Source organism: Sorex fumeus, unplaced genomic scaffold (genome assembly GCF_029834395.1).
Source record: "Sorex fumeus unplaced genomic scaffold, SorFum_2.1 ptg000044l, whole genome shotgun sequence".
Classification (NCBI taxonomy): Eukaryota; Metazoa; Chordata; class Mammalia; order Eulipotyphla; family Soricidae; genus Sorex; species Sorex fumeus.
In genome coordinates this window covers 51,380,652-51,392,926 of record NW_026606101.1, presented here as the reverse complement: position 1 = coordinate 51,392,926, position 12,275 = coordinate 51,380,652, and the positions used below count along the sequence as shown (strand labels likewise).

General features: G+C 49.2%; 1 protein-coding gene across 4 annotated transcripts in view; it reads right to left on the bottom strand.

Moving 5' to 3' along the window:
- Positions 1–12,275, bottom strand: part of MAP3K13 (mitogen-activated protein kinase kinase kinase 13) — a 204,177-nt gene that overhangs the window by 8,760 nt on the left and 183,142 nt on the right. For all 4 annotated transcript variants that reach the window (XM_056121640.1, XM_056121641.1, XM_056121643.1 and 1 more), the window contains 4 exons: positions 8,891–9,000; positions 6,824–6,940; positions 5,827–5,964; positions 1,245–1,959 (listed from right to left, as the gene is read on the bottom strand). In XM_056121640.1, the coding sequence (XP_055977615.1) occupies positions 1,245–1,959; positions 5,827–5,964; positions 6,824–6,940; positions 8,891–9,000 (1,080 nt within the window). The remainder of the gene's footprint in view (positions 1–1,244; positions 1,960–5,826; positions 5,965–6,823; positions 6,941–8,890; positions 9,001–12,275) is intronic.

Sequence of the window (12,275 nt, the reverse complement as noted above, 5' to 3'; positions counted from 1 at the left end):
GAATGGGGTGACGGCTAAAGTGTGCAGGATGTCTTTGGGGGTGATGCAAATGCTCTAGACCAACTGTGGTGATGGTTGCACAATGCTGTGAATAGAAACACTGAATTGTATACTGTACAAAGTCAGGAATAAGCCCTGAGCACCACTGGGTATGGCCCATCCCCTCGCCCCCCAAAAAGTTAACATCAACCAATGACGCAGTGTCCACTATTAGTTCCATTACATAGACAGTTATCAAGGGTCACGGAGGTACTGAGTAGGAGAGCCTGTCAAGCCTGTGTGAGTCCTAAGCCTGCCTGTGCTCTTAACTACCACAGGCTGCTTCCCACATTCATAAACTACAGGAAGCCAGAGATGTGGTAAGAAGCGGGTTGCAGTGATTAAAAACTGACTGGAACATAGTGGTCATTCGTTAAAGCAATGTTCTCCAAAAAGTACTGTGAAGTAAATTTTAAAAATGCCCTATAGGGGCTGGAGCAATAGTACAGCGGATACTTTCCTTGCACATGGATGACCTGGATTCGATTCCCAGAACCACCAATAGTCACCTGAGGACTGCTGGAAGTGATCCCTGAGCACAGAGCCAGGAATAGCCCTGAGCACTGCTGGGTGTGACCCCCAAACCCAATATATATGTATGCACATATAAAACCCCAAATATATATGTAGAGATACGCATATACACATAAACATATACATACACATACAAATATGCATATATGTCTCTCTCTATATATATTTGAATTTTGGGGCCACAACTGGTCATGTTCAGGGGTTACTCCTGACTCTGCACTCAGGAATCACTCTGGTAGTGCTCAAAGGACCATATGGGATGCCAGGGATTAAACTCAGGTGGGCTGCATGTAAGGGGAGCGCCTTACCCACCGCACTACCTTTCTGGTTGCATATATATATATATATACACACACATATATATATGCGCGAATTTTAGATTCCAAAGCATATTTCCATGATTCCGTTTTTTAAAACAAGCAACCATCTGAGCCCTTCATTCAGTACAGGACCACACAACCAAAGAAAGGAACTCTTTAAACGTGCGTTCTTCCGTAAATTCCCTTTCCCTCGGGGCCTGGGAAAAGATTAATTTTCAGAAGCACTTCGCTCGTGCATGCGTGTGTCTGACTCAACACGGACCCTCGGACAAGCGCCCTGTGTGGGTCAGACCCACGCGGAGAGCCCCCGCCGGGTGGGCTGCGTGCGGTGTGGGCAGCGTCACAGCTCACCTTCTGCAAGGGCCTGGCTTTTCGAGGTAGCGCTGGGGGGGTGTGGAGAGGCGGGAGGCCCCGGGAGGAGGCCGACCCGCAGCCGTGGAACTCACTGTCCTGCACTGGCTCGGAAGCTCGCGTGTTTTCCGAGAGGGAACCGGTTGCTGGTGACGTGGAAGGGCCGGGGGTCCTCTCCGCCAGGAGGGACCCGTGCCGCTCCGGCCCGCGCGGGAGGTAGGGGTCGTAGTGGTCGGCCTGGCAGCAGCCCCAAGGGGCGGCGGGGCCCGTGTCCAGCTCGGAGCTCCGCCAGCAGTCCGCGGCCACGGCCGTGGAGATGAGGTCGGGGCTGGAGCCGGGCACCGGCCGCTGCGCGTGGTTGCTGAGCGGGCTGCGCAGGGCGGCGGCCGGCCCGAAGTAGCGCAGGTTGTTGGCGCAGGTGGCGATGTCCTGGCCGTGCGCGCTGAGCCGGGGGTGAGGCGGGGCGAGATGCGGGGGCGGCACGGGGGACCCGGCGGGGCCGGCGGGCAGGGACGAGCCCTCCGGGGCCGGCGAGGTCTTCAGGAAGGCGGCGAAGTCGCCGTAGCTGCCCCGGCTGCTGCCCCGGCGGTGCCGCGGCTTGCTCCGGTAGCGGCTGCGGCTGCTGGACGTGGACGTCTTGGGGCTCCCCGACAAAGGCGAGGCGGCGGGGGCCACCTCGGCGCTGGGGATGCCCTCGGAGCGCAGCAGGTCCGGCCTGCGGAGACAGGGGGTGGGGGGCCGCTGGAAACGCGTCCTGGCTTAGAGAGATGCAGCCCCGGCCTCCAACACCCCTTGAACCAGCGGGGCCAGTGGCACTGGGGGATTTACCCAGAAGGGATGGGAGCCGTGCGTGCAAAAAACATGCTGTGGGATTGATCACGGTCAAGTCAGAAATAGCCTGTGTGTCTGCCAACAGAGGGGTCCCTTTCTTCCTTGTGGATCTGATTCTGGACCTCAGGGACTGAGAAACTTAATTCCCTTTTCTTGTTTGTTTGGTGGTGATGGTGATGGTGGTGGTGGTGGTGGTGTGTGTGTGTGTGGGTGAGGGTGTGTGTGTGTGGGTGGATGTCGGTGTGTGTGGTTGTGTGTGTGTGTGTGTACTGGGTGGGTCGGGGATGTTTCCTGGCTTGGCCCACCCTTGGCTGTGCTCAGGACTTATTCCTGGCTTCTGTGCTCAGGGGACCGCATGCAATGCTGGAACCCAATTAGGATGGCCGCGTGCAAGGCCAGTGCTTTACCAATCCTGGACTATCTCTTTGGCCCCTTTCAATTCCCTTTAGCTTCTAGTTCTGCCCTTTCACTTGCTTGATGTCCTTCTCGTAATCTCAGCTGTCAGACTCGTGCCAATACACCAAGGCCCCACCTGGGCCTTTGCTCATGATCAAAGATCAGTCTGCTCTCAGGAGGAGTCACCCAGGAAAGGGGCAGTGTAGGGCTAGGAGAGAATGACGTGGACATGGTCTCCTAGGGGCTGGGGCTAAGTCACATTTGTCTTTGTGTATGAACTCCACTGGCAAGGAGTCCTTACATAGTAGGACTCCATAAAGGTGTAAGACAGTGGGGGGTTGGGGAGGGGGCAGAAGAGGGAGGAATAGGAGAGAAGAGGCTGGCTGGAGTAGGGGAGACACACGTCCACGAGGAGCGACCTGGCCTCCACTGAGCTCCTGAGGGCCGAGGGCCTCTCTCAGCTGTCTCCAGGACCACTGGGCGGCTCTCCAGTCGCCATCGCTGAAGGTAAACATTGTACATGCACACAGGTCACCAGGGAGTGGTTTCCAGAGTGAAGATTCTGACAGAATCACTCCCCCCCCCCCCCCCCCCCCCCCCCCCGCTGGTTGACGGGAGAGGCCTCACCCTTCTTCTGGGCAAAATAGATACCCATCAGCAGGAGGCTGCAGAGCGGGGAGGCTGGCTGAGGAGGCAGCTCAGAGGCCTGGGGGCCTTGCTTGGCATGGGGAACCCCAGGGCCAATCCCCAGCGAGGCCCCTGACCACTGCCCAGTGTGTGTGTTATTCCTAATGAGGTGGAAGACAGAAACCGAAGCTGGAGGGTCACAGACTCCTTTGGTGAGAAGGAGGGGCAGGAGGGTGAGGGTACAGGAACTTGAACCCAGGCCTCAAACAGGCAAGGCATGTACTCTCCCACTGAACTACACTCCAGCCCCAAAACTTGTTTTCTTTAGCAAAAGAATCCTCTTCTTAGGCAAATTATTGCAAAACAAAAAAACAGCAAGTGACATAGCTTAATAAGCAAACAGGCTTGTGGCTATCAGGTGGAGGCTGGGGGCTAGCAAAATGGGGGAGGGTTTTACAGAGGGAAGTATAAACCTTCATTAATAAATTAAGAGCCCCGGGAATGGGGGGTTGGGAGGGATACTGGGATCGGTGGTGGTGGAGAATGGGCACTGGTGGAGGGATGGGTACTCGGATCATTGTATAACTGAAACCCAAGCACAAAAATTTGTAAGTCTACAACTGTACCTCATAGTGTTTCACTAACAAAAATTTAAAAAAAAATTAAGATCCCCTGGGGGAAAAGGAGGGGAAAGAGCCCCCGGAAACATAATAGACGGCATACATAATATAGTCAATGAGACGGTATTCCATATTTGAAAGCTGCAGAGAAGTTGGGCTTCACAAGATCTCATCAGAGGAAATGACAGTAACAAGATGAGAAGTCGCGTGTGGGTGCCCAGCGCCACAGACACGCATGGCCCGGCTGTGGTGAGGCCCGGAAATGAAGGCGATACTTATACAATATCTGGTAGATCGAAAAGGAAAAAACAGGCCAGGATGTGGCAATGCAGTAAAGCACACGCTGTGGTGCATAAGGCCTGGGTTGAACCCTGGCACTGGGCAAAGCCTTAAAAGAGCAGGGCGCTTGTCTTGCATGTGGCTGACCCAGGTTCAATCCTTGGCACCATGTAAGGTCCCCTGAGCACTGCCAGGAGTGATCCTTGAGCTCAGAGCCAGGAGTAAGCCCAAAGGCAAAACAAGTAAGAAGAAAAAGAGTGGGTGGTGTGGACCAGCTGAAGAGAGGAGGGGGTGATAAGTTGCCCTCAGGAGGCCCTGAGGCAACTCTGTGCAGTTTTGTGGGTGTCCTGGGCTTGATGAGCACCCTCACACTCCGAGAACTGCAGGGAGGGAACCATATGTGGTAGCAGAGATTGAATTAGGGTCAGTCACGTGTAAGGCCAGTGTCCTAACCCCGCGCTATCTCCCTGGCGCTTTAAGGTGTAAAGGGCCGGGAGAAGAAAGCTCGAAGGGCTAAGGGCTACTGCGCATGTCTTGCATGCAGAGGTCCCAAATTTGACTCCTGGCTCCCATGGCACCTCGCAGCCTCCACGCACTGCTGGGTGTGACCCTGCAGTCCTCCAACACTGCTGGGCCTCAGTGGCGGCCAGTTGTGAGCACTGACCTGTCAGACCCACAAAGCTGGACCCAGTATCATCAGGAGGGAACTCTAGGCCCCCTGGACTGTGGAGGAGGCCTGCCCCCAAACAGGCCACACCCTGCCGCTGGCTTCCCTTTCCTCTGACCTTTCACCTTCCTCCCTGCCTAGTTACCTTACTACACTGATCTCAGCTCTCACCTGGAGGTCTACACCCCAGGTTGAGGTGTAGATTCAACTACTTTTCTGTCCGTGCCCTTGGCTAGGATAGCATCATCCCCATTATTCGAGGAGGATGAGTCCAGAGGGATATTCTAAGGTTAAACTAATAGAAAAAATGTATAGTCATTAGAGGAAAAGGAAATTTTTGAAAAACGATTCAAATCTCATTGTTTTGGACACCTCTGATTTTCTGGGTGTTCTGACATGTGTTTTTAATTTCACAGAAGTTCAGTAACAGGAAAGGACCCAAAGAGAGACTCAGTCAAACGCAGGTGACAATCAGCATTGGCTTTGGGTTTTGGTGGCAGATTTATAGGCACTTATCAGAAAACAACAACAACAAAATGAATAATACAGGGTGGGGCAAAGTATGGACTCCAGATTTGTCATGAGCCCACCAGTTCCAGGCACTTGGGGTCAAAAAAAAAAGTGAAAGAAAATCTGTGTCACCAGGATGTCACTTTACTCTAAAAGAGAGATTAGGTTCATGGTCCATGTTGTAAATTATACAAGGCAGAGCTGGGATTTAAGTTCCTTCTCCTTTCCCTAGTCCAAGCTAAACCCATCAGATGTACCTTCATGGATAAGAGCTAGAATCTGGGGGTCAGAGCAATAGCACAGCAGGTAGGGCATTTGCCTTGCATGCAGCCGACCTGGGTTCAATCCCTGGCATCCCATATGGCATATGGTCCCCCAAGCACTGCCAGGAGTAATTCCTGAGTGCAGAGCCAGGAGTAACCCCTGAGCATCACCAGGTGTGACCCAAAAAGCAAAAAAAAAAAAAAAAGATCTAGAATCTGGAACCCAGGGCGACACTCTCTCACCTTCTCCCTCTGACCCATCTGGAAGTTTGTTTGCAAAGAACTATGTGTGGGAAGTGGCACCCCCGCCCCCATCTGACAATGTGTCCTGAGGGGGGTGTATTTTCTCCTCCAGGTAACCTACACATGGGCACAGGTGTCTTACCCACCGTTTGGTCTGTGCCCCAGGTTTGTGCGGTACACATTTCCTCTTCATGAGCTTCTCCATGGCGTTAGGGTGGATTATCGGACGCGCAGGGTGTCGTTTGTAGGTTCCGGGGTATTTTTTCTCCACGGCTTGCTCACGCCTGTGGAGGAAAAGGAAAAGCCCATAGTTCTGTCATGGCCAACGGGAAAACCCGGCAGAACATGTCCCAGCCCGACCTGGCCTGGCTGTGGGCCACACTCAGCAGATTCAAGTGAATTGCATGATAAAGCTGCTCTTTGCATTCACACAGGATGGGGCCATACAGGAGGGAAAATGATTCTAAAGTCAAATGCAGGTGACCGCACTGGGGCGCGGCTTGATGCTGAGGAGAACCTTCATTTCCCAGCACACCTCATGGGAGACATAGGTAGAGGAAGTTTTGACTCAGTTCCAGGGGGATTTTGTGCTTTTCTGAGAAAAAAATTTTTTTTGGGGGGGTCACAACCAGCAATGCACAGGGGTTATTCCTGGCTCATGCACTCAGGAATTACTCCTGGAGGTGCTCAGGAAACCATATGAGATGCTGGGAATCGAACCCAGGTCCGCCACGTGCAAGGCTAACGCCTTACCCGCTGTGCTATTGCTCCAGTCCCGAGAAAATTCCTTAAACCACTTTTAGTGGCTCTTTACTTCCCCCAACGGGAGAATGGGGGACTAAAACTCCCAGTTATCCCTCCCAAGCTGCTCTGGAAATGAAGACCCCCACCACCCCATCCCATAAAGCCATTAAGCACGGCTAAGGTGCGGGTTTCAATGCCAAGGGCATGTTTCCCTGGCAACCCTACTTAATGGTAAACCTCACATGGGGGAATGATGCTGGGCCCAGCACATCCCTTCAGGCACGGGGCTGAGTGAACTGAGTGCCCGCCAGCCCAGAGGCGTGGGGATGTGGAAGGGTGACGCTTGCCCTGTTGAGGGACAGAGCCCCGTCCACCAGCCCAGTCAGCATGGACACATACTTGATCAGCTCCTTCTCCCGCATTTCTAGCTGCAGCATGATGGCGCTCAGCTCCATGTACAAGTTATTAGCTCGCTCGAGTTTCCGTTCGTAGTGCTCACGAATATCTAAGGCATGCCTGTCAAGCAAAGGACACGCAGTGAGGTCAGAAGAGCCAATTATGGGGGCTGGAGTGATAGTACAGCGGGTGGGGCGTTTGCCTTGCCCGCGACCGACCCGGGTTCGATTCCCAGCATCCCATATGGTCCCCTGAGCACTGCCAGGAGTAATTCCTGAGTGCAGAGCAAGGAGTAACCCCTGTGCATCACCAGGTGTGACCTCCCCCCCCAAAAAAAAGAAGAGCCCATTAACTTGGCGGAGAACAAAGCCACATGAACTAAGCACTGGTGTGTGTGTGTGTGTGTGTGTGTGTGTGTGTGTGTGTGTGTGTGAGATCTCCATACAAAGCATCGGAATGTAAAGTGCCACTGCCTGACTCTTGGGGAGATGGAAGGGGACAGAGGCCATGTACAACCTCTGGGTTTATCTGGACGGGCCACATGAATCCCAAGTAAAATCTGAGTGTGAGTCATGTTTGAATTGTAGATTATCTGTGTAGTGTTTGGAATATCTTACTAAGAATACTGGATAAGAGGCTAGAGCGGTAGTACAGTGGGGGGGTGGGGGGCATTTTGCCTTGCATGTGGCTAACCAAGGTTCGATCCCCTGCATCTCATATGGTCCCCCGAGCATTGCCAGGAGTAATTCCTGAGTGCAGAACCAGGAGTAACTCTGAGCATCACCAGGTGTGACCCAAAATGCGCCCCCCCAAAAAGAATAGTGGATGAATGACTCATCTGTAACTTGGAAATGTGCAGCGAAAGGTGATCCATAGCACAGTCCTGTCTGGCAGAGACATTACCTAGGACTGTGTCTTGTAGCCGATAACAGAATATACGCATTCTAAGACCAGAGACAACATCTAAGTTTCTGGCCTTCCATGTAACAAATAATATAGGAGAGTATAATAAAGGAGAGTAGCAGGCAAGAATAACACAGAGAATAAAGAGTCATAAAGGAGGGCTAATTTGGGGGTTTGGGCAGTGCTCAGGGGTTACTCCTGCTTGGTGCTTTGAGGTTGCTCCTGACAGTGCTTGGGGGAAACATGCAGTGCAGAGGAAGAAGCTCAGACCTCCAGCATGCCAAACAAGTGTTCAAATCTTGTCTCTTAGGCCCCATGGAATGCTGTTTTTTTTTTAATTGAATAACTGTGAGATACAGAGTAATAAAGCGGATCATGGCGGGTTTCAGTGTATATTTCACTGAAACCCCTTGACCAGTGTACACTTTCCACCACCGATGTCTCTCCCACCACCCTCTCTATGGCAGGCACTTTCCTTCTCTCTCTCTCTCTCTTTCTCTCTCTCTCTCTCTTTCTATCTATTTCTCTCTGTCTCTCCCTCTCTGTCTCTCCCCTTTGGGGCATTATGGTTTGCAATATAGGTAGAATGCTGATTTAAGATGGCATTCATCTGGGGAACATAAAGCAACAAAATGGGAGACTTAACACCCAGGAGTGGCAGAGATTAGTACCAGGAATTTTGCTCCATGACTTGGAGGCCAGTCACACGTGCTAGGGGAAAAGGAAGCTCAGATAGAGAAGAGAGCACCAAATAAAGGGTACTGGGAGGATCCACCCAGGGTGGGAGAAGCATGCTGAAAGTAGACTATAGACTGAAATGATTGCCACTCAATGCCTCTCTTGCAAACCACAGGACCCAAAAGGAGAGAGAGAGAACAAGGGGGAATGCCCTGCCATGGGGGATGGGGGGTGGGAAGGATGCTGGGACCTGTGGTGGTGGAGGATGGGTGCTGGTGGAGGGATGGGAACTTGATCATTGTATAACTGAAACCCAAGCACAAAAATTTGTAAGTCTATAACTGTACCTCATGGTGTTTCACTAATAAAAAAAAAAAAAGAAGAACATGCAGCAGAGACGAAAGGTTTGTGGAAAGTGGAAGATGATCCACACAGAGGGTGTCCGTGAGTACCTGAAGGTGGGGCGGAGGTGGGGAGAGACCTGCTCACCTGAGCTCTTCTCTGCGCCTTCGAATCAGCTCTTCATCTAAGCGGTGTATACAAGTTCCTTCACTTTTTATCTTTTCAAAGTGTTTTTTCACTTCTTCTCTCCATTCAGCCTGGGTCAGGACAAAGTTGACTTGATTAGTAGGTATAACCAGAAGATCATGGACCAGATTTTTGTTTCTTGTGAGCTTCCCATGAAGTTTTTCAGAATGAGTGTTTCATACATATTAGTGGTGAGCCAAAGTCTCTCCAGCTACCGTAAACCACATGCCAGCCCCAATTTTCTCTATAAGTCCGGCATGTGATAGTGTCTCTTCTCCAGTTTCCTTGCGAGGTACTGCCCATAACACATCACAGCTGACACACCAGCCATCACCTCTGGACAGGGAACTTTCAGGCAAGAGCACTGCTGTGATACCCGGGCAGTGCCAGTTAGTCTGTGTCAACAGGACTATCTTTACAACTGGCACCAGAATTCCTCTTAGGCTGTATGAGATTATCTTGAGAAAGTACTAGGTATATAAGAACCAAGAAATAGCAAAAGATGGGGATACAAAAATGAGGAAACTGCATAGGAATTGGGGCACAAGAAAGGAAAAATAAAAAAAGAAAGAAGAAGAGCAACAACTCAAGTTAAATGATTTAGCAGTCTGACAAAATCTTTAGGGAATGGATGAAGGTCTAAAATGTAATTAATTGCTCAAAACATAAAGCCTCTTCTAATTTCCAAAACTTTCAGGCAAGTCTCTGGCATTGGATGACTTTATATTTTTAAGAATTAAAAACAAAGAAAAGACTGTTAAATTTCATATTTGGGTCAATGATAGGACAAATAAAAATAATCATGGTATGTCAGGGATGGAGGCAAGGATTTCAGGAAAATGATGAGCATGAAATTATAAATCTGTCCCAAATTCACAGAAATGTTAGAAAACTTGATTTTCCATGAGGGATAGAATTTCAAGCCAATTTAATCTAAGTTTCAGAAAGCAGGAGAATCTATGCAAAAGTAGGATCTCTTGGGTAGGATCTAGAAAATAGCAAAAGGAGAAGTTTTCTCACATTTTGTGTAGACTACCAGACTCAGAGACAATATGATTTAGATAATTTCTTGTGAAGGCCAGATATGTAACTAAAAGTTTTTAACTGTATAATCTTCCTCTAGATTGGTGTTAAAAAATGATTTCTGTTAGCCCTGGGAGAAGTTATGTTTAAGTAGTTGTAGAATTACAGATGATTTCTCCCAAGTAGCCCTTTCTCATAAATTTCTATAGAGGAAACTAGGCTATAATACTTAGAATGTGCTCATCTGTCTTAACTGCTTATAATATGCTTTATAGACCTTCAGAAATAAATGTTGACTGACCATGGAGAGAAATTTCTGCCAGCTAGTTCACTTTTGAACAGCAAAGCTGCCAAACATCTTCATCAGAAAACCACCGTGGAATGTGCTGCCCATTGTTTGGTAACAGTCCGTGACTGTACCTAAGCAGTAAGCACAGGTTTGGTTGAGCTCCATGAGCATTTCCATTTGAAGACTGACACTCAAGACTCACTAGATCAAAAGAAAGGATAAGGGTCTGAGAGATAAGACTGAAGATACAGGAAGTTCACCTTGCCTCGCATGCAGCTGACCTGGGTCCCTTCTCCAGCATCACATATGGTCCCTCAACACTGCCAGGAGTGATACCTGAGCACAGAGCCACGAATATGCCCTGAGCATCACTGGGTGCGACTCAACCTCCCCACCACCACTGAAATAAAAAAGTAAAGTGAAAAAGAAAAGAAAAAGAATAAGGGAGGGGTTGGAGTGATAGTATAATAGTATAATGAGTAGGGCATTTGCCTTGCATGAAGCCCAACCCAGGATTTGAACCCTGCTACCCCTTCTGGTCCTCAAACACCACCAGGGTTAACTCCTGAGCATCACTAGGTGCAGCTTCAAACAAACAAACAAACAAAAAACCAAATAACAACAACAAAAATTAAAACAAAATTAAGGGAAAGGCTCAAATTTGGAACTAAAAGTGTCCTCTTTTGAGCAAAAAATTACAGTGGGTAGAACTGTAATTTAGAATGATAAAGCAGAGCTCAGGAGATGGAATACCTCTGGTAGCAAGATTCAGGTTTAAAAATAACTATAAGAAATAAACTTTCTGATATCTAGCATAGAGTAGATGAGACTGAAAGAATCTTCTGAAGATGGCTTTGTACTAAGAAAATCCATTTCCTGGGGCTGAAAAGACAGGACAGGAGTTAAGGCTTCCTGCCAACTCTGGTTTGAATCCCCAGCACCACATTCATTTTCCCATGTACCACCAGGGGTCATTCCTGAATGCAGAAACAGGAATGGCCCCTGGGCACTGATCGGTATGATCCAATGGCTCTACTCCCTCAAAAATGAATATATATACATATGTATATATATTTAAAGAGTTTGGAATACTACGCAGCTGTTAGGAAAAACAAGATCATGAAATTTGCCTATAAATGGGTGAAATTGGAGAGTATCATGCTAAGTAAAATGAGTCAGGGTGGACATAGAATAATTGTATTCATTTGTGGGATATTTAGAAAAAAACAGTATGAAATGAATAGTCAACACCAGGGGAAAAGGTCCAGGATAACTGGTAAATGGCTAAAAATTACCATAAGGGTGTAGGGGGTAGAGGGTAGTTAAGATAGAGGAGGGTCCATTATGAGAACATTACTTGGAGATGACCACCCTGGACAAGAATTGAGTGTTGAAAGTAGGTAAAGGGATAGACATGATAACCTTTCAGCATCTGTATTGCAAGCCATGATTCCTAAAATGCGCGGGGGGTGGGAAGAGAAGAGAGGAGAGGGGAGGGGAGAAGAGCAGAGGAGAGAGGTTCCTGCCATAAAGGCAGGTGGGGTTTGGGGGGTCAGGAGGGAAACAGGTCACTGGTCGATGCTGGGAAATTACAGTGGTAAACGGGTGGGTGCTGGAACACGTATGACCGAAACCCAATCATGAACAGCTTTGTAATGCTCTACTTCATGGTGATTCAATAAAATAAAAATAAAGAAAAAAAAAACAAAACTGAAATCCAATCATGAACAACTTTGTGTATCTCGCCGTGATTCAATAAAAAACCCAAACAGAACAACACCTCAAGGGAAGAAGTCCTGCGGATATCCGATCTCTGAGCACTGCCCGCAGAGAAGAGCTGCCTGTCACCCTGAATTACGTGTAGAATTGTGCATCCTCGCTAGCTTTGCTCCTGCAAAGTGCAACTCCACAGGGAATGCTGGCAGGTTTGGAATCTTGAGACATCCAGAGCTTGTCCTTGTCATTAGCTCTGGAAATCACAGCCCCCAGCAGGTGGAGCAGTGCACTGAGGAGGCAGCAGCCAATGGATGAGAG